The sequence below is a fragment of the Crotalus tigris genome, unplaced genomic scaffold, assembly GCF_016545835.1.
Source record: "Crotalus tigris isolate CLP2741 ecotype Arizona unplaced genomic scaffold, ASM1654583v1 scf7180000017855.1216408, whole genome shotgun sequence".
NCBI lineage: Eukaryota > Metazoa > Chordata > Lepidosauria > Squamata > Viperidae > Crotalus > Crotalus tigris.
This window is the reverse complement of record NW_024096677.1, coordinates 1,161,439-1,188,131: the sequence shown is the minus strand read 5'-3', so window position 1 is coordinate 1,188,131 and position 26,693 is coordinate 1,161,439. Positions and strand designations below refer to the sequence as shown.

General features: G+C 36.5%; 1 protein-coding gene across 7 annotated transcripts in view; it reads right to left on the bottom strand.

The window, feature by feature from the left end:
* Positions 1 to 22: 22 nt before the first annotated feature.
* Positions 23 to 26,693, bottom strand: part of BOD1L1 (biorientation of chromosomes in cell division 1 like 1) — a 184,589-nt gene continuing 157,918 nt past the window's right edge. For 6 of the 7 annotated variants that reach the window (XM_039343498.1, XM_039343495.1, XM_039343497.1 and 3 more), the window contains 9 exons: positions 24,702 to 24,781; positions 20,567 to 20,642; positions 20,453 to 20,487; positions 14,742 to 14,790; positions 13,877 to 13,905; positions 13,659 to 13,743; positions 13,064 to 13,235; positions 3,732 to 3,875; positions 23 to 1,667 (listed from right to left, as the gene is read on the bottom strand). In XM_039343498.1, coding sequence (XP_039199432.1) covers positions 1,559 to 1,667; positions 3,732 to 3,875; positions 13,064 to 13,235; positions 13,659 to 13,743; positions 13,877 to 13,905; positions 14,742 to 14,790; positions 20,453 to 20,487; positions 20,567 to 20,642; positions 24,702 to 24,781 — 779 coding nt within the window. In that variant the 3' untranslated portion in view covers positions 23 to 1,558. The remainder of the gene's footprint in view (positions 1,668 to 3,731; positions 3,876 to 13,063; positions 13,236 to 13,658; positions 13,744 to 13,876; positions 13,906 to 14,741; positions 14,791 to 20,452; positions 20,488 to 20,566; positions 20,643 to 24,701; positions 24,782 to 26,693) is intronic. The other variant, XR_005556724.1, reaches the window with a different exon arrangement.

Here is a 26,693-nt window from a genome sequence, read left to right as displayed (position 1 = left end):
AAAAAATGTCCATAGCGCATCATTAAACTGATAACAGTTTTAATCTGCCATAATTAAAAATAGAAAAGGATTAAGAACTTCTACTTGAAATGCAGGGGCATCCACAGAATATCATCAAAAAGGTCAAAATGGCAGCCACAATAATGTGATTGAAGCTTTGCATATAAAAATCAGGCAAAGTTTTGACTATACTCTCATGGCCACCATTTTTATTTCGATTATATCCTACAGACCTCCTGATGAACATGATTGACCCATGCTGTAACTTCTGTTTCTTGAGCCTAATCCTAAACAAAGGGCCATCAAATTGCTGGGCTCAGAGCATCACAGATTTCAACTTGTGCTTAGTTTGCATAAACATCAATAGTATTCAGAAATGTTTGGGGTGACAACCTTTGAGTGTAGACTACAAATACATGCAAAAATCTAACAATTCAAATACTGAGACTCTAGTTTGGAAACATTTTGTAATTTATATATAAACATTCAAATAAGAAACAAACTAGAATATTTGACAGAAATATCTTCAGTACAACAAAAGACCCCCAAACCAAACCAAACCAAACCAAAACAAAACAAAAACCAATTAAAATCAATGTTGGTTTCAGTTATAAAAGATGAATATCAACATTTTAAAATAATCTCAGAATATTTGGCAACTTATGTTTTTGCAAGAGACAAATGTGATTAACAATAAAAAAGCTTTACATGGAACTCAAATTGAAGATTTGTTCTTGAGAGAGTAAAATGCAAGTCTACTAAAACAACTAACCAGATTCTACTTCTTTAATACTAGTGGATAAAGTAGGCATGTTGCCAATCTTTTCAGTCCTTTTTGTTTTCCATTTTTCTATGGAGAAATAAAAGCACTGGGAGAAGAACAATTAAGAACTCCATAGAAAGATGATGTGCTCTTCAGCTGAAAATTCTTCTTTTACTGTGTTCTAGCTGGGACACTGGGAGAAATTTTATGTGAGAATACATTTCCAAAAGAAAGGGCACGTTGAACTCAACACTGTAAATGCCATTCTTAACTCTTAGCATAGAGAAAGTTACAAACACAACAAGAGAAGTAACAAATCTCTCCTTATGCCTACCTACTTGACCCAAACACGTGAGAATGTTCTGAGCCAAATTAGCTTCCCACTTCCTTCTCCTAGTCCTACCCAGCACTAAGCATGGCAGCACAACATTTAATAATCCAGTTAAAACAAGATGATATAATACCAGGTCTTGCGGTTCAATAAAATGTTCCCATTATGTTCATACACAGTAAAGTACAGTCTTTTTTAAATAAATGTTTTATATACAAAAGGTGTTAAGAGGCGACTAGTAAAGAGTGGATTGGAAGCAACAGTGAATTCCTCCTGGACCCAAAGAAACCTTCTCTAATTCATACTATCTTCTGCTAAACAAATAGTTTATAAAACTGTTTAAAATATTACATGTGTATTATAAGTTACATCTTGGAAATACACACATGCAGTTCCCCTCCTCAAGCTTTATAGAACAGAGATAGTTCCCTCCCACCCTGAATCCCCACTGACATGGGTTCCAACTATCGCTTCGACTTTTTCATGTCAGTCTCAACGGCCCTCTGGTGATCCTTCTTTCGGGACACTGGAGGACTCGCTTCCCTTCTGCGTTTGGTGGGCTGAAATTTTGAGCTGAAAATATCAAAACAAATAAAAAAGGTAATTATTTTTAGTAAGCATGGAATCCAGTGACTAGACCCATAGCCTGCTTTGAAAGAGAGTCCCCAACAATACCCCATTGTTGGAATCCTGGCTAAATTGGGAAGCAAGAGAATGTAGTGCCAAACTGCTATTCTAGCTACCTGACGAGGCTTGCTTGGCTGCTCCTCATCATCAAGAGCATCTTTGGAAAAGTGTCTGCTACCACTTTTTGTCCCTGGCTATCTTGATTCCGCTCCATTTTCTCATTTGTATCCACTGCAACCTATGCAATTCACAGCAAAGACATGGATGTAGAACTCCAGAGCTTTCCACTTGACAGATCCCAAACATCTGGATGCCTCCTTCTACTCTTCCCATCAGACCTCCTTGACCTCTGAATCCTATAAAAACTGAATTCTTCCATGAGAGTTCTGCTTAAATGCTCCAGCTTCCATTTTTTGACAAAATAAAATGATACAGCATATTGTTATAGTTATGCTTGCTTACTGGCTTATTGTATTTATGAACTGCCTCAACTATAAGAGACTCTGGAGACTGCATATCCTGGGCATCCTTCCTCTTTAGCCCAATGAATACAACAATTACATTTAGATTCAATCAATCAGAATACAGCTGGAAGGAACATTGGAGGTCTTCTAGTCCAAACCCCTGCTCAAGCAGAAGACCCCATGCATTTTCAGACAAGTGGCTGTCCATTCTCTTTTTAAAAACCTCCAGTGATGGAGTACCCACAACTTCTGACAGCAAGTTGTTATGTTAGTTAATTGTTCTCACTGTTAGTAATGTTTGTAATGTGGTGACAAAAACTGGATGTAATATTCCAGGTGTGGCCTTTCTAAGGTTTTATTAAAGCAGTACTAATACTTCACATGATTTTGATTCTATATCTCTGTTTATACAACCAAGGATTGTATTAATTATTTTGGCTGCTGCTGCACACTGCTGGCTCATATTTAAATGATTGTCCACTAGGACTCCAACGTCCCTCTCACAGTTATTGTTTTGCCTAATCTGTACTTGTACCTTTGGGTTTTCTTGCCTAAGTGCAAAACCTTGCATTTCTTCACATTAAATTCCATTTTGTTGGATAGGGACCATTGTTCAAGTCTGTCAAGATCTTTTTGGATCCTGAGCACTACAGATTCATGCACAATTTAGTACCTGCCTGAGCCATGGGAGACTTGTCTTATAAAGCTTATTTCCTGTTCCTATGGATCATTCTTTTGTTTTGGTTAGCATGAGGAACTATCTTCCATGCTCAACTTCCAAAATTGCCTGGGTATCTGGCTTTTCCTGTGGTCAATACCACCTTCATCTTAAAATGAACTCTGGACTGCCACTTGTTAATAAGGGTTTCTACCCCATAAGGCTGCTCCAGAGAAATACAGATCCTAAGATTTTTGGGTTCTGACCTATGATGTTACAAAAGTAAATAAACTGTACTGAGCAAAGTAGAAGCTCATATTTTATATGAATGAAAAAATAAACAAGATTGTTGGAATATTCATGAGCAGGAAGAGTCATGTGATAACTCAGTCAGCCAATGTGAAGAAAGTGCTACTGAGTCTGTGCAAAAGGGTATTGAGTTAGAAGCTGAATTTTCAGTCTCAGGTCTGTATCTCTCTGTAAGAAGTCTTCATTTGAGCTATGTTGCAGTAAAGAAGAATGTATGGTATTGTAAATATTTTGATATAAATATAAAGAAGTTATTTTGAATCAGCTAAATGCGGTCAACTGTGAGAGCTTCTGATTTATTTTTCACCAACAGAGAAATTAAAATTCTCTAAGATAAAAGATATTTTTCTCCAAATTCTGATAAATGCTGGAAGCTATCTTTTTAAGCACAGTAACAGAAAAGCCCCCTGCCAGATCATATCTGATATCCAGTTATGGACAGCCAGGTGCTTCTAGAGCATAACAGAAATAAACATTGTGTCCTGTAGTTATCCCACCAATACTGTGGCACCATTTTGGATAGTAATGATCAAACAAAAGGAAGGAGGAGAATCTCAAGTTACTTTTCTTTCCACTTACAGGGCCAAGCGAGGACTTTTGTTCACTTTTGCAGTGGCAGATGATTGCTTTTTCTCTACTAATTTCTGACGATTTGAAGGAAGAGCTGGGGATGGATTCTGACTTTTAGATGTGGCTCGGGTTGTTGGCTTGTTTGGCTGCTTCCTGAAAAAAATAAGCATAAATACTGAAGAAGGGGCTTTTTAAGGTTTAGATAAAATGATCAATTAAAAGCATAATCCCAAAAAATTGGAACTTGGGAGATTGTCAATTATATTTCTAAGACATCAGATCTATCATTATAATGTGACAGGAAAGTAGAACTGGTGGTTTTATTTCAAGAATGGCAAACAAGCAAGGCTGCCTCACAGTGGCTCTTTGTGAGCCTACTTCTGTAAATACATGAAGGGATATGGCTACATATTGTCCTGTTCTAAGAAGCACTAGCAAATAATTTTAAGGAAAGACATAAAAAATGTCTGATCCCCTGAAGAATAAGCCCTGTTGTCACATGTTGTTTCAACAGAAGCAGCTATTACAATCATAGAGTAACAGAATAACAGAGTTGGAAGGGACCTTGGAAGTCTTGTAGACCAATCCCCTACTCAAGCAGAAAACTATACAATTCCAGAGAAGTGGCTATGCAGTCTCTTCTTAAAGCCTCCAGTGATGGAGCACCCACAACTTCTGAAGGCAAGACATTCCACTGGTTAATTGTTCTCACTGTTAGGAAATTTCTCCTTGGTTCTAGGTTGCTTCTCTCCTTGATTAGTTTCCATCCATTGTTTCCTGTCTTGCCTTCTGCTGCTTTGGAGAATGGGTTGACCCCATCTTCTCTGTGGCAGCCCCTCAAATATTGGAACACTGCTATCATGTCACCCCTAGTCCTTCTTTTCATTAAAGTAGACATATTCAATTCCTGCAACTGTTCTTCATATATTTTAGCCTCTACCCACCTATTCATCTTTGTTGCTCTTTTCTGCATTATTTCTAGAGTCTCAACATCTTTTTTATAATATGGTGATCAAAACTAGATGCAGTATTCTAAGTATGCTTTTACTAAGGCTTTATAAAGCAGTACAAATACTTCGCATGCTCTTGATTCTATCCCTCTGTTAATGCAACCTAAGATTGCATTGGCATTTTTGGCTGCTGCTGCACACTGCTAGCTCATATTTAAGTGGTTGTCTACTAGGACTCCAAGATCCCTCTCACAGTTACTCCTATTGAAGAAGTTTCACCTAATCTGTAGCTTGATTTTTCTTGCATTAAATGTAAAACCTTACTTTTCTCAACTTTGAATTTCATTTTGTTAGATAGGGCCCAGTGTTAAAGTCTGTTGAGATCCATCTGAATCTTGAGCCTATCTTCTGGGGTGTTGGCTATTCCTGCCAGTTTAGTGTTGCCTGCAAATTTGATGAGTTTCCCTTCTATTCCCTCATTGAAATAATTTATGAAGATGTTGAAGAGTACTAGGCCTAAAATGAAATCTGGGGGTATTCCATTGCTTACTTCTCTCCATGTAGATGTCATTCCATTAAGGATTACATGTTGAGTACAGTTGGTCAGCCAGTTACAAATCCATCTGGTGGTGATACTGTCTATCCCACATTTTTTTTAGTTTATCAAAAAGTAGGTCATAGTCTACTGTGTCAAATGCCTTTAATGCAGGGGTCCCCAACCCCCGGTCTGTACTGGGCCACAGCATGCCAGCAATGGTCAGCACAAACAAGCAAAACCCCATCTGCAGGATGCAGGCAGCACATACAACCACACTTCCTCCGATCTGCAGAAAAACCTCTCTCCACCTAACTGGTCCCCGATGCCCAAAAGGTTGGGGATCTCTGCCTTAATGAATCCAAGTATACTATGTCCACTGTATTTCACTGGTCCATTGATTTAGTCACTTTGTCAAAGAATGAAATAAGATTTGTTTGGCATGATCTGTTTTTGAAAAACTTGTGTTGGTTTTTGGTTATAACTTTGCTTGCTTCTAGATGTTCCCAGAACATCTAGAAGCATCTAGATGTTCTGGGAACATCTTTTCCAAGTTCTTCCCAGGTATTCATGTCAGGTTGATTGGTCTGTAGCTGCCTGGATCTGTTTCCCCCCCCCTTTTTTGAAGATGGGAACCACATCATGTATTTAAAAAACAAGGAATAATAGTTAATTATCATAAACAATATGTTAATTAATTGCTCAATAGTCGTCTTCTTACTAATATATATCCAATGTCACATATCACATTCCTTTCTCTCTAACACATTTTTCTAGCCATTGATAAAAATTATCCCATGTTCTAAAATACGCTGAGTCTTCCTTCTCTTTTATCTTTAATGTCAATCTGTCCATTTCTGCACAATCTAAGATTTTCTTAATTAATTCTTCTTCTGTTGGTAGATTTTCATTTTTCCAGTATTGGGGAAATACAATTCTTGCTGCAGTTCATACATGTAAAATTAAGTATATACAGTCTTTCTCATAATTTGCTCCTATTATTCCTAACAAAAATAATAGATATTCCTAACCATAGATGTATTTTTGACCAAAATCATTTAGTTTTAGGGCATGTCCACCAGATATGGAAGTAAGTACCTGTTTTTTGTTTGCATTTCCAACACTTATTTGACATATTTTTAAACATTTTCGCTAATCTCACCGGTGCTAAATGCCATCTGTAAAACATTTTATATAAGTTTTCTTTATATGCCGCTGCTTTCATTAGTTTAGCATTTCTTTCCCATAAACTTTGCCAATTTTCTAGCCCTATATTAGTTCAAAGTTCTTTGTCCATATTATCATTGTTTCTTTTACTTGTTCCTTTTCCATCTTTAAGCTTAAGAAATATTTATAAAGTTTCTAAATGAGTTTTTCGTCTGTTTTTAGCAGTATCTGGTTAAATTTTGTCTGTTCTTTATAGAATCCCGTTGTTTTGGCATCTTTTTCATATCTCATTTGAATTTGCAAATATGGCCACCATGATAGATTAATACCTTGTTCCTGTAAATCTTATCTGTCTTTCAATTTCCCTTCATTGTCCAAAATACCTTTATAGGTCACAACTTTGTCATAATTAATTAAATTTGGGTAAACAAATGCTTCCATTGTTGAAAGCCATCTAGGTATCTTGATATAAATTTTCACTTTTATTTTTTGCCATTCTAGAAGAAGTGTGTTTCTTACAAAGTGGTTTTGAAAGTATCTATGTATTTTATTCTTCCCATACCACAGAAAGGCATGCCATCCAAGTTGTAGGTCATGCCCCTCTAGGTATAATAGTCTTTTATCTCTAACCATTATCCACTCTTTAAGCCATGTTAATATAGTTGCTCGGTAGTATAACATCCAGTCAGGCAGTCCAAATCCTCCACTTTCTTTCGCTTCCTGTAACATTTTCAGTCTGATTCTAGCTCTTTTTCCTTGCCAGATAAATTTCAATATTGTTGTATTTAATTCATCAAATTTTCCCAGTCTTACAGGTATTGTTTGGAATAGAAAAAGTATTTTCAGTAAGATATTCATTTTCACTATTGCTATTTTCCCCAACATTGAAAGTTGTAAATTTTTCCACTTTTCCAGATCCAATTTTATTAGTTTTAGCAATCTTATATAATTGTCTTCTTTTATTGTTGCACATCTTGCTGTTAAATAAATTCCCAAATATTTAACTTTTTTAACTATTTGAAGGTTTGGTTTTTTTGCTAATTGATTTTTTTTGTTTTTCTGTTAGATTTTTAGTTAGCACTTTAGTCTTTTCTGTTTATTTTCAACCCTGCTACTTCTTCAAATTCTTCTATTTTCTCCATAACTTTAGCGCTTGTTTCAAGTGGTTCTTCCAATATGAAAACCAAGTCATCTGTAAATGCTTGTAATTTATATTTCTCGTCCTTTATCTCCAATCCTTTAATTTCTATATCTTGCCTGATATTTCTGCTCAATACTTCCAGTGTTAATATAAATAATAATGGAGATAAAGGACATCCCTGTCTTGTGTCTTTTTTAATGTCAAAATTTTCTGTAAAATCTCCATTTACTATTATTTTGGCTGTTTGTTTATGATAAATTGTTTTAATTACATTTATAAAGTTTTCTCCAAAATCCATTTCCTCTAGTTGCTGAAACATAAATTGCCAGTTTATGTTGTTGAACGGTTTCTGTACATCTAGAAATATTAAAGTCATCTGTTTCTCTGGATGAATTTCTTTTTTTTTTATTGAAAGTTTTATAAATTTTACAAAAAAACAAAAACAATACAAAACAAAAGACAACATATACAAAAAAGAAACTAAACATTACATATATAAAAAAAAAAAAAAAAACCATCCCCCACCCCTCACAAAAACCCTCCCTTCCCCCCCCTGAGCTTCCCAGAGCAGAATATAGGCTTAATTAAAAATTAAGAAATAAAAATAAAAAATTAAATTAAAAAATTTATATTTATATATATATATATATAAAAAATATCTATATATATATATAAAAATAAAACTTATAAAAAAGCTATGTGATATTTTTGTATACCCAATCTAAATTGTATAAATTTTATCCATTTGTCCCAAACAGCAAGGAACTTCTCTTGCGTTTGTTGCTTTAAGAAAGCCGAAATCTTTGCCATTTCCGCCAGATAAGCTACTTTAAGAAACCATTCCTGCAATGTAGGCAAAGATTCCTTCTTCCAATATTGTCCTACTAACAGCCTAGCGGCTGTAATCAAATTTAACATCAATACAACCTCCTTTGTATCACAATCTGTAACAATGCCTAACAAAAATAATTGCGGAGTAAATTTTACCCTCCTTCTAAAAATTCTCTGGATATTCCACCATATTTTGATCCAAAATGCTTTTATCTCTCTGCATGACCACCAAATATGATAATAGGAAGCATCCTTATAATCTCTGGATGAATTTCATAGTACTCTAAAACATCTAGGATCATTCTTAAATTATTTTTTATCTTTTAGGTAAAAAGCCATTTTGTCTGTATGTATAAATTCGGTCAAAAATTTCTTTAGTCTTTCTGCTATTGAGGTGAAAATTTTATAATCTACATTTAATAACGATATTGGTCTGTAATTTTTTATTTGTGTTAAGTCAGAGTCTTCTTTAGATATTAAGGTGATATTAGCTTCAGTCCATGTATTTGGTATTTTAGCCTCAAAAATATTTCATTGCACAGTTCTTTCAATGTTGGGCTTAGTATATCTTGTAATGCTTTATAAAGCTCTGCAAGTAGTCCATCTGGATCTGGAGTCTTATCATTTTTTTTGCCTTTTTATGGCCTCAGTAATCTCCATCATTGATATTTTTCCATTTAATATTTTTTGAGTATTCTCTGAGATTTTTGGTAAGTCTGCTTTTTTAAAATACTGCTGTATTTTTTCTTTTGAAATTTCCTCTACATTGTAAAGTATCTCGTAAAGTCTTTGATAATTTTTTAAATTGGGTCATTTTGAAACTGTAATTTACCTTTTGGGTAAATTGCAACTTAACAGTTTTTTCTCTTTTTCTTTTTTCAGTCTATATGCTAAACATCTCCACAGCTTATTGGCATTTTCAAAAAAAGTTCTGTTTAGCCCTTTTAATCTGTTGAGCCATTATTTCCATCTCAGCTAGGTTTAGTTTATGTTTTATTATCTCCATTTGCTTCTTAAGTATTTTCTTTCGTGGGTCTGTTTGTAGTTCTAATTCTAATTTTCTAAATTCTTCTTTCAACTTTAACTGTTATTGTTTTCTTTCTTTGTTATTTTTGGCAGTATAGGTTATAGACAGCCCTCTAAAATATGCTTTAGCTGTGTCCCACACATTTTGAAGCGACATCTCTTCTTTCTTATTTATTTTTTTAAAAAAGTCAATTTCCTTTGTTGCTAATTATATGAATTCTTTTTCTTTCCATATAGATTTGTTCAAGGCTTAATTTTTTCTTGGCTCCTCTCCAAATCATCTTTATTGTATTATAATCTGCCCAGATATTAGTTTCTATTTCAATTTCTTGTATTATTGTGCTAAATTCTGAGGATGTTTATATCATATCAATTCTAGACCATGATTTGTGTCTATGTGAGTAAAATGTATATTGCAGGTTTTTTGGATTTTTCCTCTCCATATATCTTGGATACAAAGTTTTTCTGCCATTTCTGAAAACGCTTTAGGTCAGTGATGGCGAACCTTTTAGAGACCGAGTGCCCAAACTGCAACCTAAAACTCATTTTTGTATCGTTGGGTGCCGTGTGGGTGTGGCCCATTGGGTAGGCGTGGCCCATTGGGTGGGCATGGCTGCAGTGGTAACGGCAGACTGGGTGGGACTAAAAAAAATCAATCAATCTATTCCAACTTTGCGAGATTTTTTTTCCTGCAAGAAGTTGAAATTGATTGATTGATTGAACCTTTTTTTTTTTTTGCACATGGCAGTGGAGGCCTAAAGTGAAAAGGATTTATAAAACCCAGCTGAAGCCCTAGGACTGGGGTGACGACACGCATACCCACAGAGAGGGCTCTGCATGCCATCTGTGGCACGCGTGCCATAGGTTCGCCACCACAGCTTTAGGTAATATATTTCTTCCTTTCTTCCCTTGTTTAGTGCTTTTATAGTCTAAAGTTCCATCTATTATTGCATTGAAATATACAAAGATTTAGATAGTCCAATTCTAATATTTTTTTATATAATTGTTGGTAAAATTGTTCTTGTTTATCATTTGGTGCATATATTGCTATCATCAGTATCTGTTTTCGATCCATCATTATTTCCACCATTATATATTCTTCCCTCTTCATCTGCATAAATTTGTTTAGGGTTCATTGTTTCTTTAATATATACTGTAGGGCTATTCCTCTTCTCTTTTGATGTGCTAGTGCAAAATGAAGTTTACTAATTTTCGGTTGTTCTAGCAATTTATAGTGTTGTCTCTTAGTACGTGTAATTTTTTTTTCTTTTTGAAGGGGAATTTAGTCCATTTATATTCATTGACAGGATCCCATTTTCCTTCTCCATCTCTTTCAATTATATCTAGGTCTTAATCTTCTAGTCAATCTTATCTGTCTCTGTTCTCTTGGTCTTGCTCCTTCTATGCATGTATTTTTAGTTTCTTCCTCCTCTCTTGGGTTAACTGCTCCTTCTACTGCCGTCTCTTCCTATTTCTTTGTTTCTCTCATTGTACCAGGTTCAAAATCACCTCCTTCCATAAATGTTTTGTGGTCATCATAGAATTCTCTTGCTTTAAGTGGCATGCCCAGTCTGTATCTTTTCATGTCCCAATTAATTAAAATCCCTTCCGGAATCAGCCATCTACGTTAGATTTCTTAAAAGATCCATGAGACACAAGATTTTGAGAAGAGTAAGAGATGAAACTTTGAAATACAAAGAAAAAGAAAGTGTAGTTCTTAAACAAATACCTAGGAGAGTAAGAGAAGCCAGAAGAGAATACCAATTTCTAACTAGAAAACTAATTGAAAAAGGAGTGAATTTTAGATGCTCCAGTATCTTTGAAAGATATAGTTCAATGGTTACAAGATCACATCTGCCAGCTCCTTCAGAAATCTGGGATGTAATCCATCAGGTAGCAGTGACTGAATTTGTCTAGAGTGGACAAGTGTTCCCTTACCATTTTCTTGCTTATTTTATTTGCCATTTCTAATCTGTCTTTTATGATTATGTTTTTGGTAGGTTAGGGCTGTGTTATCATTTAGCATGAAGACAGATTCAATGAATGTATTAGGCAGCTCTGCTTTCTCTCTACGGCCTGTTACTTCCTTGCCATCTTCTCTCATAAATGGACTGATTGTTTCCTTGACTTTCTTCTTCTTTTTTATATATTGAAACTTTTTAAAATCATTTTTAACATTTGTTGCAAGTCTTACTTCATTCTGAATGTTAGCTGTGTGTTCCTTTTTCCATTTTTTGTACTTATCCTTTTTTTCCCCCAGCCTTATCAGAGAGTTCTTTGTATAATCATGCTGGTTTCTTCTTGGATTTCTTATTTTTCTTTTTCAGTGGTATAGAATTGGACTGGGCTTTCATAATTATATTTTTCAGAGTTTTCCAAACTTCTTGAGTTGTTTTCCCCTTTAAGATTTTCATCCATGTGATACTTCCCAAGTTCTCCTTTCAATAAATCAACTCTTTTAAAGTCTAAGACCATGGTTTGCTAATGTTCAATTGTTTGTGTTACATTATATTGAATTCTAATATAACATGGTCACTTTCCCCCAAAGTTCTGGCAACTTCAACCTCCTCTATCACTTCTTTTCTGTTAAGTAAGAATTTGGTCTAGAATAGCAGGCACTCTACCTTTTGGATGACAAAGTTGATAGTTAAGTTGGTCAGGAACCTTAAGGTTTAAGGTTCTTTCGTGGGCAAGGCACCTGGTTATGTATCAGCAGAATGTTTTCTTGATTGCAAAGTTCTTCTGGATTGCTTCCTATCTGATTTCCAGACTGATATTGATAGAATATTGATAATAGAGAGGAAGTGTAATATACGGGGGTATAATTGGCAGCTATCTTCAGTTCTGATGAAATGCAGATTTTTAAGAAAGGGGAGAGACCACAGCTGTGCTTTCAGGACACTAAGAAACAATTATTTTTGATGCTGTTTAAAATGTGCATGAAATTGCTAGATAAAACTATTAGATTTAGATTTGTCCTTATGTGCTGGTGATGCCCAGTCTCCTCATTAATCACTATCATTTACCATTAGTTAACAAAAGTTCTGACTTAGAATCTGGATCATTTTGTGATTAGATGAAAGCAAAGAAATTTTATATTAATCTGTATAAATCGGAGATCTACTGGTTGGATCATTGGGTAACTTTGATTCGATATGCACTTGCCATCATTCATTCATTCATTCATTCATTCATTCACTGCCCATCTTCCAGTTCAGGTGACTCTAAGCAGCTTATATAAAGACAAAACAATGTATCATAACAATTATAAATATAAAATGGATTAAAATGCATCAAATTGCAGGTTTTGGGATGGTTCTAATTTTATTCTTAGATATTCACATGCAGAGAAGTCAATAGGAAAGGGGTAAAAAAAATCAAGATGATGACTATCATCTTGCCTCACTCCTTTTTTACATGTATGACATATATAAAAAAGACTGGAGCTTCAACTACATGGTTGTGATTGCCATTTTAACTTTAATAAGGATAACCTTATTCATATGGTAACTGTAGCCAGCAATCCTTCATGATCAGCTGGGAAATTCACTGGATTTGAGACAAATACACCAGTGACTGCAGAAAAAGACAGCTTTAAGTGTCTTTTTGCTCAATTCCCATAACATCCTTCCATGCACTACTGGAGAGTCCCAGTGAATTATTTGCCAAGTCTTGGCTGAGTTGGCATTACCTTTCTGCTTCTAATCTTGATGCTGACCTAGTTGTGGCTCCTGAATACATCTCATCTCCATCTGTTTCACCATCATCTCCTTTCTCCTTGATTTCATCCTGGCCCTTAACGCTTTCTTTAGAAACCGATCTGAGCTTCTGACGTTTTTTAGATGACTCAGATGTGTTTGTTCCTGCAAATTTTAATGACAGTATCAAAGATCCACTCAAGCCTCAGAAAAAGATTTTAATTTTTTTTAAGAAAGAATATTCCATATAGAATACTTTTATAGGACTTTGTAAATGGAACATGTAATTTTCCATCCCTTTATATTTTAATTCATATTTGTTTAAATCTCTTTAAACACATTTGTGATAGTTTACTTTTTCTTTCACAGACAAAATTCATAGAGAACTCAAGCGGAACCCAAGCAGCTGGGCTGTACCAATCCTGACATGAAATTACAGAGATTTGCAATTTTCCTCTAATATTTACCTTAGCTTCAACCCAATTATTTTTCTCCCAAGGAATAAAGCTGATCTCTTTACAAGTTAATAGAAAATAGACAACTTAAACAATAAAAAGTTAAGAGAAGGAGAGGAGGTTGTCTGTCTACCTGTTTCCTCTGATGAAAGACAAGGCCGTTTCAATTTCCTTCCTCTTAACCGCATAACCATCTTGCTCTTTTCTTTTTCAGTTTCCTAACAATTGGAAGTAAAAAAACAAAACAAAACAAAAACCCAATTCCACTAAAACCAAAAGATCTTATAACCCTGTAATGATATTTTAGATTTGGGTTGGAAAATAACATGAATTAAAAATTCTTCAACTTACATTGCTTCTATTGTTCAAAAAATCACTGGCTGTAAAAAGAAAAAAATAACTAAGAATGTACTTTTATCAAGACGTTAAAATTAGCCAAAAAATCCTAGTCATTTAACTAAAAAAAGGTCTTTCCTTGCATACTGATTCTCCTAAACTTACTACAACATACTAAATGTAAACTGTTGCAGGGATGATAGATAATAGTAAAATGGAATGACTTCATTCTCCTTGAAAATTAGAATTCTATATAATTCTATGTTAACTTTAAGAGCTAGTTATCAAATGAAAAGATTACATGCTGGTGACCCTGTTTCTCCAGCCACGACTAGAGGTCCCTCCATAACAAGACTCAACATGCAGACCTGGCATATGGCTGGACAGGGATGGTAAGGCTGTCCTCTTGGAAATGTGCATTGCAGGCAAGAGGGGTAGGTGAGAGTCAATTATATTTCAGTAATCTTTTACTGAGGTTTTTTGGTTTTATGGAAATTCAATGTTTTAATTATTTTATTATTGAATTCTGCACACTCTTCTATTTACTATACAGCACCATGAGTATACATTCTGGTAGTTCAGAAATCCAATCAATCAATCAGGCCAAACTGTGAGCATCCCTGGGGCAGTATGGAAGTATGTGCCCTGCTGACAGATATCAATTTATTAGGCTATTGAAACCACAGAATCACACAACATATTTTACCAAGTTTGAGAAAGGGACTGCATACATATTACACCACCATGGATCTCTGGACAAGAAACGTTTGTAAAAATGACAGCCAAATTGATGGAGTAGCAAGTCTTTAAAATAAAAAAAGCCAGGTGCATTTCATCCCATCTATTTTTTCATGTAAAAAATAGATGTTTGAATCATTACCTTCTGGTATTATCAGTAATCTATTGCTAGTGCCTGAAGACTGCAATACCTAATTAAGAACAAAAACAGCAGTATTTTCAGTAGAAAAATCAAACATATTAAATGCATTCAAATGCTCTTTCAAGCATTTTTATATTTAAACAAATTTATGATATCCTGTCCTCTCAGAAGTTATTTAAACACTAAGAAATAGCCCAAATACTGCAATTAGCGTAGACCCAAATTAATGTAATATGCAATACTTTTTACAATTTAACACATGAACAAAGCTGGCTTTTTCAAAGAAACTTCTATCCGTAGCGGATTATGGCCTTATACTGAGTTTATCAGTGTCATAAATACACACACAGATATACACTTTTAAATATGTTTTTGTTATGGCTTACATTTTAGAATATACCGCAAAACACATTTTATACACAGAAGCAGCTCATCAGAATATTAAAAACTACAATCAATTTTGACATTTTTGATAATTTCATATATGAAACAAAATGCAGTAAAGTATAGAGACAAAGATTAAGTGGCAGGAAACTGGCAGATTACACTGAATCTGAACTACAATCTCACAGCAACCACATCCATGTATCCTGCAAACACCTTCGAGACATCTCCAATCTCTTAACGTAAAACCTGATTGAGTACATCACTTCGGCACTAATAAAGGCAGAACCAGCTCTGGCAAGACCCCTCCCAAACCCATATACAGTAGTGAAAGCATTGAATTCTCCCTCCTTGCTCTGGGTCAAGTCACGTTGCCCAATCAAGTGGAAAATATTGTTATGAGAAAGCATCTTTAGTTCCCAAGTTCATTGGCAAGCTGGGAAGCAATATTTGTCACACCAGCAAAACCATGCTTTGAAACTAGACATAAAGATTTATTGAAGTATAAATACTGTTGGAACCCATCTTATACTGGGGGGGGAAATCTATTTTATTTCTTTCTATTCCTTGCAAAGGGTAATGCCATTCTCCTGAAGGGGGGAAGATGCTTCGGGCTGTCTCTTTGTTTCTCTGTTTTGCTACAATGTATCCTTTCTGCTATTCTTGCATACTTGCTCTTTGAATTGTCTCTCCCTTGATGTTACCTTGGGGTGAGAAAGGAATGTGCTTCCAGCCATCTGGCTTATCTCTCGCTATGGAAGGGAAGGTGTGAAGACCCAACAACATCATTGTGAGCCTAGGAACGGCCTGTGTTATTAGCTCCTTTCCCACAAAGGACTTAACACCTGAGAATTGGCCCATTCAAATTGACAGGATGAACTATTGGGGTGGGGTATGCCTGGGACTCTTTTAACCTATTGATCTGAGTGGGAAACCCTCAGATCCTGCCTATCATGCCTGCTATCAGCTTCTCCTAATAAAAGTTCCTTTTGGAAGAAACTGCTTCCACGAGTCCTGTTTGCTTAGGATGAGCTTTTGAAGTGGGCCCTGACAAATACAAAATATATTAATTTTCTCAGTATAGTCCAATACTACACCATCCAGTGCTTCCTTGGTCTTCTCTTCTTCCAGTAGTATGCATTTTTCAATACTGGGAAATACAATTCTTATTGTTGTTAATACATATATAATTAAATATAGACATCTTCATCACATTTTTCTGGTATTATACATAATATCGATAGTATCAATTTATAATATTTTTTCTAGCCAAAATATATCTCAATTGTATTTGTACTTAAAATCCATTTATTCAATCAATATCCTGTTTTTCCTGTTTTTTTTTAAATTTTAATTTCCCATCAATGTTCAAAATATCCCTATTGCTTATAATTTTATCATAATAAATTATATTTGGGTAAATGAAAAGCTTCCCTTATTCAAACCCTTTTAGAATTTTCATATTTCTGTCCTGTTTGCCATCGTTCGCTCCCTAGAGACTAAAATGGAAGATCTGTAACTTGAGCTGGCCATGAACAAGGAGTGTATATCGGAGGTGGTGACCCTTTGAGAGCTGTATGCAACGAAATTTCATTTTGCTATATGCCGATTGGTGTACTTTCAAAGTGATAATAAAATTATTATTATTATTATTATTATTATGGATCATCGCACAGTCAGCCAGATGTTCAGACTGGATTTGGCATTTTGTCTACCTATCGAGTCCTTACCCAGGACCTGGGATAGGCAGATGTGGATGTTTGATGGTATTACAGGAATCGTCGCAGGATAGAAGCAGTTCCTAGCAAGGCCGCCTTTTGCAATTGACTAATAGCAAATTTGTCAATGCCAATGGTGTTCAAATGGTGCTCCAGTTGTTTTGGGATTGCACCCAAGGAGCCTATCACTATTGGTACTATCCTTGCTTGCTTTTGCCACATTTGTAGGTCTATTTCTATGTCTTTGTATTTTGTTATCTTCTCCAGTTCTTTCTCGTCTATTCTGCTGATTATTATTATTATTATTATTATTATTATTATTATTATTATTATTATTATTATTTCCCATCTCATAACAAAGTATAATCCTATCCTTCTAATTATAATAATACTTCTATTTCTAAGAGTTATCTATTTTCTTAGCCATATTCAAATATCTGTTTAGTAGTATAATATCCCATCTAATAGGTCAGAACCTCAATTTTCTTCAGTCTTACTCTAGCTTTCCTCCTTTGCCAAATAAGTTTCCAAGTCAGTACTTTTAAATCAAGTAGTTCTTCCTCTGTTTTTGTATATTATTTGGAATGAGAAAAAGAATTTGGGCGAAGTGTTTTTGGAAGAACGCTCAACCCATTCATATTAATTAAACAGCCTCCATCCTTCTCCTTCAGTTTTTCTTTTCATTTCTTGATTGTCTTTTTTTGTCAATTGTTTGTCAATTATTCAGCATTTCTCCTAACAGCTTTATCCATCCATTCACTCAGCTCTGCTTCCTTATCCTCAAATGTGTTCTGAGATCTTGACAAGTAGGATGTCTTTTCCATTTCCGGTGTTATCATTGCATTTTCTAGTTTTTCATTTGTTTGTATCTGTCTGTTAATTCCTTCCTTTAGGTCCTCCATCATTGGATCCGTTTCTTCTAATTTTCCTTCTGTTTTCTGGATTTTAGTTTCTTCTTTACTGTCATTGTCTGGATTTGTAAATTTAGATTGGAAAATTGTTCTTTTATCTCATTTGCATTATTTTTAGTCTCATCCTGAAATCAAACAATTGTCTCTTGGATTGATTTCAACATGGAAAGAATTTATTTCTGAGATTCATTAACATTTTCTTGTTGATATATCAAGCTAGGAGCTTTGGAGACAGGTGTTGAAGATGATTTTTTACCATTTAAGGCTGAGTATGGAACACTCATTTTGTTTTTGTATGTAGTTTTTATAGTCTAATAGGGTTCCCAACCCAGATAAGCAGCCCAAGAGTTTTTTTTTCCCTTTTCCCAGCTGCAGTCTGCAAAAGTGAAAGTGTCCAGGAACAACAGTCATCTGAGTCTGGGCTTCAAGCCAAGTTTCCCTTAAGCATAATAAATTGTAGTGCCGTAATTCTCCACTAAATATTGTTGGCACCTTCCAGATTTCCAAATCCAAGCTTATTTTGCAAACTTCCAAATATCTTTTCTAAAAAGTATGAAAGGTACTTTTAGTGCCCAAATTTCAAAGCTATAAATCTGTATTAGTTCCAAATTGATATTGTAGTTTCCTCTGTTTTCCCCCAAAGCAATTAATTCACTGCTTTTCTTTTCCTGAGGGGGCAGGGCAATAACTTCCCTTCCCTTTTTCATCGGGGAGGATTCTTTTCTTTGGGCATTCTTTTTTCCAGGAAAGTAGTGTTAGGGCCATAAAAATAGGATAAAGTCTCACCTAGTTCCATCCATGTTGCTCAGAAATTGCTAGTTAGTGCTTGTCTTCAGTTGACCGCAGCTTCTGACTGGCCGCACGAATGTAGCCAGTCTTTCTCCTGCCAGTTTGGAGGGCTTCCTTGGATCCAGTGGAAGGGCTGCTGCCCCTCCGCGATTGATCTTCGGGGCGACTTTTGATCTTTTTTTTAGGGTCCCCAGCGGGGTGAAATCAAACATGGAAGATGGAGCCCCGTCTTCCTATGACGTCAAACCAGAAGTCTCCCAAAACATTTCTATTTAAGCAGTTCAGAGTATTAAATCTTGTGAAACTCCCACTTTGAATGTGAAACTGCTACTTCAAAAATCAAATAGACTGTTTTGAGCACTCTAAAAACCTTTTCTAAATTTAAAATGGCTGTTTTGATCTTGAATTATTTCTCAAAACATCCTGTTTCACACAGAATAAAGTTATCTACATTTTTGCATGAAGATTCAAAAGGAAGTATGTTTCACACTCCTAAAAAAGCAGTGCATTCTTTATCTATACATTTATCTACTTAAAGGTCTACAAGGCATAGAGCCTGGTTACTTAGGAAACACTACTCTCCTATACAACTGTTCAGCCAGTTGTATCAAGCAGTATTGGCACACTCCAGGTTCCTTCAATTAAACACTAACATTAACTAACATAAATATAACATTAAATCAGAACCTGGAAGCACACCTTCTAGGTAGCAGTGCCTGCCCTCTGCAACAAGGTTCCTCCTATGATCCAGATGATCCCCACTTTGCTATTGTGAAGACTTGGCTCTTCATCCAGGTCTTTGACAAGGCTTCAGACCTGGTCACCTATGGGACAACTTTCTGCTATATTCACCTGCCCATCTGATCAGATTGAACAGGAACATTTCCTTCCAGAACCATCTTTCTGAGAATAACATCTGATGGGATGTAAGACATAGGCATTTTCAATTGCTGTCCTCAATTTCTGGAATTCCTACCTCATGGAGATTTGATCTACTTCTTCCTTTCTGGGTTTCAGGAATACAAGTTGGACCTTGCTTTTCCATTTAGCGTAGAAAAGCTTGCTTTGAATGCTGAGATGCATTAGTGGACATACCTTTTTTTTAAATAGCAATAGCAGTTAGACTTATATACCGCTTCATAGTGCTTTACAGCCCTCTCTAAGTGATTTATAAGTCAGCATATTGCCCCAACAATTTGGGTCCTCATTTTACCAACCTTGGAAGGATGGAAGGCTTGAGCCAGTCAGGATCAAACTGCTGGCAATTGGCAGAGTTAGCCTGCAATGCTGTATTCTAATCACTGTGCTACCATGGCTAATGATACTATTGAAATAGTTATTATTTGGGTATTTTTATTGATGATTGTTTTTAATGTTGTTTCTGATTGTTAGCTATTTTAGAACCTTGAAGAATGTGCAGCATATAAATATGGTAAATAAATGGTGAAGGCCATTGTACAAGAGAAAACAAATGTAAAGTTTTAGGGTTGAAGAATCATGTTTAAAAGAATCATATTTTAAAAAATTATATAGCCACCCACCTAATATATCATAACCTTAGACAGTCTACACACAGGAATGATAAAAAGCATAAAAACCAGTACAAAAACTTCCAGTGCTTCCAAAAACAATATACCGCTCACTTTGAAAAAACAATTTTCTTGGGTTCCAGCTCAAGAGAGCTGAAAAAAGTTAGTTCTTCAAGGCTTTTCAGAATGTCAGAAGGGTCAGGACCCTCTCAGAGAAAGAGTGTTCTAAAGGTGAGAGACAGTATTGATATTATACTATGTAATTGTCTTCTAGATCCTTCTTATCTTTACCAAACAAACAATATACAAATAAGTTCCATAGAAAGACAATACTCCCTCAACCTCTGCATGCAGCTGAAACACCCCAGCCAAATGCTTACATTTCTCATAACTGTATCCAATGCTGAATCCTGACCTGGAATGAAAGAATAAAATTCTTGAATTCATTGAAACACTGATGTCTATTTTTAATAAAGGGATGACATCATACTTACTCTGCACTGCTGCTATTTCAACAGGATATTTGCGAGGTCTTCCTCTTTTTCGTTTAACTATTACTTGCTGCTGAACCTAAACAAGCCAAAGGATTATTATTTGTTAGAAAACTACTTCAAGATATCCTTTAAAGGAAGGAAAAAAGTTTGAGAAACATTAAAGAGCTAACAGAATTATTATGATTTAAGCTTTTTTTTTTCAAATTAGCACCAATGAAAAGTGGTTGTTTATCTCTAGGGTATGCAAAATATTTTATGAATTTTCAAAAAATGACCTGTTTTGAGTAAAAAATTAAAGTCTTTATCTTGTAGTCTGAGTCAAAAAAAAAAAATTGCATGACCACCAGGGGTGCTTCTGCAATGATTCCTCCTTATAACATTGGCTGAAATTCCGAGCATTCCTAGGGGCTGTGTCACTATGGCAACGGATGAGTTTATTGAAAGGCAATCAGTCTTCCTTGCTTTTGTCTGAACTATAGAGGCAGTCATTAAACAGTTCTTTGTTTCAGGCTGCGTAATTCACTGGCAAAGAGGGGAGGGGAATAAAGCCCAAGCTCCTTTTGGTGTTAAAATTCAAACTTTTCATGCAAGGAACAAAAGTGTAGATTTTTTTTTCCTTTCTCTTCGCTATAAACATTAACTTGTGAACAGAACCAAAGGTAATTTTGAATCAGATACAAGGCACTTTTTACTTTGAAGCGTTGTAGCTGTTAGCGAATTAGCATAACAGTACCTCTGAATCACTCCTTGAAAACTGTCTTTTACACAGACACGCTGGCTTTGCTTTGCAGGCTTTTAAAGGCATCAAGAGAATCTTTACTTTACTTCCTTGAAGGTTAATGTAGAGAAAAGGCTAACCGATTTGATTCTCTTTCTTCAAACTGTTGCAGCTTTGAGAGAAGAATTAATCTTTGCCCATTTACTATTTGCTTTCAAAAGATGGCACAAATTACGAGTACACTTTCTTACTATTCTGACCCAAATTTCAAGTGTTCTCTTTTAAATCCAGTCAGATAGTTAACTCAAAAGAGACGATCTTATAATAAACAAAATATATTTTAATGAGAAAGATTACTTGCATTCACGTTGTGATTGGTGCTGCTGGAAATACATCTTTGTTCATTTTTTAGATCATCCCTTTAGGTAAGAAAGTGTTGCTTTTCATACCATCTTTATAATGACTCAGACTATTGTGACCTTCCATGGCCCATGCTTCTTACAAAGAGATTCCCATGTGGCTTGTGTCCAGGAAGTCTCCCAATGACCTTTGGAACTCCTCCCACTGACCCATCCACATACCTAGCATTTAACCCAATAACTGCCAGACACTCCAACATAGAGTTATGGTCCATAGAGCTATATGGGCCAGAATACTGAGCATTTTGGCTTCAGTTCAAAAGAGAAATATTCCTAGTTTCAAACACTCTATTTTGAGTCTGACATGCTTCAGAACATATAAGGAACAGTTGCTGGAATTGGGTATGTCTAGTTCAGGGGTCAGCAACCTTAAACACTCAAACAGCCACTTGGACCCGTTTCTCACAGAAAAGAAAACATTGGGAGCCACAAAACCCTTTTGACATCTAAAATGAAGATAACACTGCATATATCCTTTTTTACCTTTATGCTACGTATAAAAAAACTATAGTGTGTTGCAGTTATGAAATCAATGAATTGCTACAAAGAAAACAAATTTTTATGCTGGAAAAAGAGGGGGGAAAAAAACCTTTCTCCTTCATCCCAACAGGTGAAAATAATGTTAGTAGCTTATCTACCATCTTTAAATATAGCATAATTATCCACATACCTCATCTCTTAATTTAAAAAATCAAAATATTTCATTAAACTATCTTTACTAAAAGTCCAGTAAAGACAACATATATTCATATTCTCTTTCTCTTTCCTTTCCCCCCTCTAGTCCCCCCTCTCTTTCCTCTCCCTCTTTCTCTCTCCTCTCCCCTCTCATTCCTCTGTTTCTTCTCCTTCTCTCCCTCCCTTTCCTCTCCTTCTCTTTTTCTCTTTCCTCTCCCTCTTTCCTCTTTCGTCCCTTTTTCTCTCTCCCTCCTCTTTCTCTTTCCTCTCCCTCCGTCTCTCTCTCTCCTCTCCCTCCCTCTCTCTCTTTCTTCTCCCTCTCCCCCTCCCTCTCTCCGATCTTCTGCTCACCTGGCCAGCTGGCGTCATGCTGTTCTCCAACAAGCTGACATACATTCTTATTGGGCTGGCTCTCTCCTGCCCTTGGTCTGCCAGTCCTCTTCCCCCACTAAGTAAGTAAAAGTGTGTGTTTGTGTGTGTGTGTGTGTGTGTGAGAGAGAGAGAGAGAGAGAGAGAGAGAGAGAGAGGGGAGAGAGAGAAAGTGGGTCTGCTTTCTGTTGCTTCCTGTTTCCTGCAGAGATGCAGCAAGGGCAGGGAGCCCACCCAATAACCTTGTCAGCTTATCAGAGAACAGTGTGAGGCCAGCTGGCCAGAAGATTGGAGAGAGGGGGGGGAGTGCAAGTGCTGTTCTCTGTCTCTGTCTCTCTCTGCAAATGGCGGAGGAATGGGAGCCGCAGGAAAGGCTGAAAGAGCCAGATGCAGCTCCAGAGCCACAGGTTGCCAACCCATGGTCTAGTTTAATGAAGAGAAGGATGAGGGGGGACATGATAGCAGTGTTCCAATATCTCAGGGGCTGCCACAAAGAAGAGGGAGTCAAGCTATTCTCCAAAGCACCTGAAGGCAGGACAAGAAGCAATGGGTGGAAACTAATCAAGAAGAGAAGCAACCTAGAACTAAGGAGAAACTCCCTGAGAGTTAGAACAATTAACCAGTGGAACAACTTGCCTCCAGAAGCAGTGAATGCTCCAACACTGGAAGTTTTTAAGAAGAGACTGGACAGCCATTTGTCCGAAATGGTATAGGGTTTCCTGCCTGAGCAGGGGGTTGGACTAGACCTCCAAGATCCCTTCCAACTTTATTATTATTAAAAGTGGTCCTCAACTTATGACTGGTTGCTTAGCAACTGTTCAGAGTTAACTCCCCAAAAACCACTTATGATTCAGTTTCAATTTATGGAAGCTGCAGCAACCCTGCAGTCATTTGCCCTTAGAACCAACCACAGGGATGCTGCAGCACCCACCCACCTATCCTGCCCCACTGGGTGTCTACAGCCATTCCACTCAGCCATCTCCACTCAGGGGAGATCAGGCCAACTGTAGCACACATTGGCTGAAGCTTGCAAGCTTGCTTCCTTCTCACTAAGTAAGAAGAGGAGATCAAGTCGGCTAGAGTTTGCAAGCCTTCAGAGAGCAAGGAGAGATTAGGCTGGCTGAAGTTTGCAAGCCTCCAGCTACCTTCCAATCCAGGGATTTGCACGTCTTGGCCTACTCCGGGGCCCAGCAGCATCTGACTTACTTTTGTTTTTTGCTGTCTCTGAGACACAGGATCAGCTTTCTTACCACCCTTGTTATAAAGCAGTTGTTATTCTTGCGAACTTGTAGGGGGCAGCCTTTTAAATGGAGTCTTCTACAGTGTTGCAGAATAGCATGAATTTGCCATGAGGCTGCCTTGCAAATACCAGATGGTCTGCTGTCTTTTAGATGGTTGGATGGAAAGAAAGTTGAAGGACTGCAGGGACCCCAAGGTGCTAGAAGCATAGCACAGAGTGCTTCAGGAGAGGGGAAAGCCTGGGGCAGGCAAGCTTTGGCCTGCATTAGGTCTCCTAAGGTCTCTCCCACCTCAAAGCATCCTATGCTCCACTTAACTTTCCATAAGTTCATTTAACCATCGCATCATGGAGAGGAAGAGCTGAGGGTTGTTGTGAGGCCATTTCACTTTATGGCCATCATCACTTGCGACCATAATGGGCAGGCTCCATTACAACTGTAACTTGAGGACTACCTATACTCAAAAAGGTTCATTTTTTACAATACAAGGAAGGTTTTTTTTCTTTCTTTCCTTTGTTCAGCTTACATTAGGAACTAAACTGTTTAAGATTTTGATCCATGAGTCATCTGCAATGTAGCTATTATCTCAATTACTTAGAAAAGCATTAGTGAATTGTTTGTTAGTTTGTTTTTGTCTTTTATATTGTTACAGTTGGGTAAAACATGATCATCTGAAGCACATACGAGCAACTTTCAAATGAATGACTGACACTGACCAGACTGCTTCCCTCAACAGGATTCAAACTGGATTCCAGACCTGAAGTGTTAGAAATATCCACTCTGCCAATAATTTTATCTGCAGGAAAGAAATTCAAGAGACCCAACTTATATGAAATGCTTAAATAATTATTTTTAGCAATGGCATAATCCGTTGACTTTCTCTGAACAGCATAAATCTGGCTTCTACTTGCTGCACACCCCATCATTTTTACCTCTATGACAACCTCAATAAACTTCAGATAATTATTTGCCTTATATTTTGTTGTATCATGGAGCTAAAATTCACATTTTTATGGCTATTTATTATGCTAAAAGTTAATCAGGAACCAACTGTCCCAAAAATAGAAATAAGCATATTGCTTTTACAGGACAGAAATGTCAAATACTGGAAAACCATCTTTCTACTTTGTCTTGTTCAACACAATATTCCCAGCATGGAATGGTTTATAATTTATCTCACAAATGAAGGCAAATATACACGTCCCAGGATAATGATGCGAGATCGAATTTGGGTTGGTCACCGAATCCAGAGATTTATTCTTCCAAGCTTTCGGACTCATGCTGGAGCTCATCTTCAGGGAACTTCTCTCTACTGGAATACATGCTTTGGGTTGTTCTGTGAGTCATATTTACTGTAGGTGGTGCCTTCCTATTGGCTGATTGGTGTGTTGATGACTGGCGACTGGTTGTTGTTTGATTGTGCTGCCAAACCCTTGGCTCCTAATTATTTGATAAACTGGTAGTAAATCAGCACTCCTGTTAACACGGGACCTATTTCCCAAGCTTCAATCATTTAGCTCAGAAGAGTAAATTTCTGGTCCCAGTGACTGACGCAAATTTGATCTCGCATCTAATTTATCTATTTGAAAAGGAGTAGGAAGCAGGTCCTACATCCTAGGAGGCAAATTGATACAACTAACATCCAAGTGGCAAATCGGTAATACCACATATATACCAATGTCATCACAAAAATGCTATACTTGTCTCCTGTCGTCTGATGCACAGCATTTGCATGACAACATCATCACACCTGTTTTATCCCTTGCCCCTCTGCAGACACCTTTGAGTGTAACAGCTAAACATTAATGGATTCTTTTTCCATGTCACTTCTGAATAATTTTTTAAGCAGTGTCTTTAGATTCCATGTCCAGATCATTAGGTAGGGAGTATAGGGAAAAATAATATTCAAAGAAACTTGAAATGCCCTTAATATAAATATTGCAATTCCACTGCGAAGATTGCACAGCCAACTGCTGGCAGAAAATGATCACTGTACACCTTTTGAATAATTTGTATGAGAGGCTTTTCAAGCTGAAGTTTCAAATTTTCTGGAATAGCAATAGCACTTAGATTTACAGTGCATTCAGAAAGTATTGAGACCCTCTTCACTTTTGTCAATTTTGTTATGCTGCAGCCTAACTCTATAGTGTTGAAATTCATTTTTTTCTCATTAATCTACACTCAGTACCCCATAATAACAAAGAGAAAACAGAAGTTTAGAAATATCTGTACATTTATTAAAAAGAAAAAAAACCCAGAATATCACATTTGCATAAGTATTCAGACCCTTTTGTAACAATTTAGCTCAGGTGCCTCCCATTTCTCTTGACATGTTTCTACACCTTGATTGGAGTCCACCTGTGATAAATTAAACTGATTGGATATGATTTGGAAAGGTACACACCTCTCTATAGAAGGCCTCACAGCTGACAATACATGCTGTAGCAAAGTAAAAGCCATGAGGTTAAAGGAATTGCCTGCAGGATTATTGCAAGGCACAGATCTGGGGAAGGCTACTATAAAATTTCTGCTGCACTGAAAGTTCCTAAGAGCACAGTGGCCTCCATAATTATCAAATGGAAGATGTTTGGCACAACCAGGACTCTTCCAAGAGCTGGTCGCCTAGTCAAACTGAGCAATTGGGGGAGGAGGGCCTTAGTAAGGGAGGTGACCAAGAACCTGATAATCACTCTGACTGAGTTCCAGAG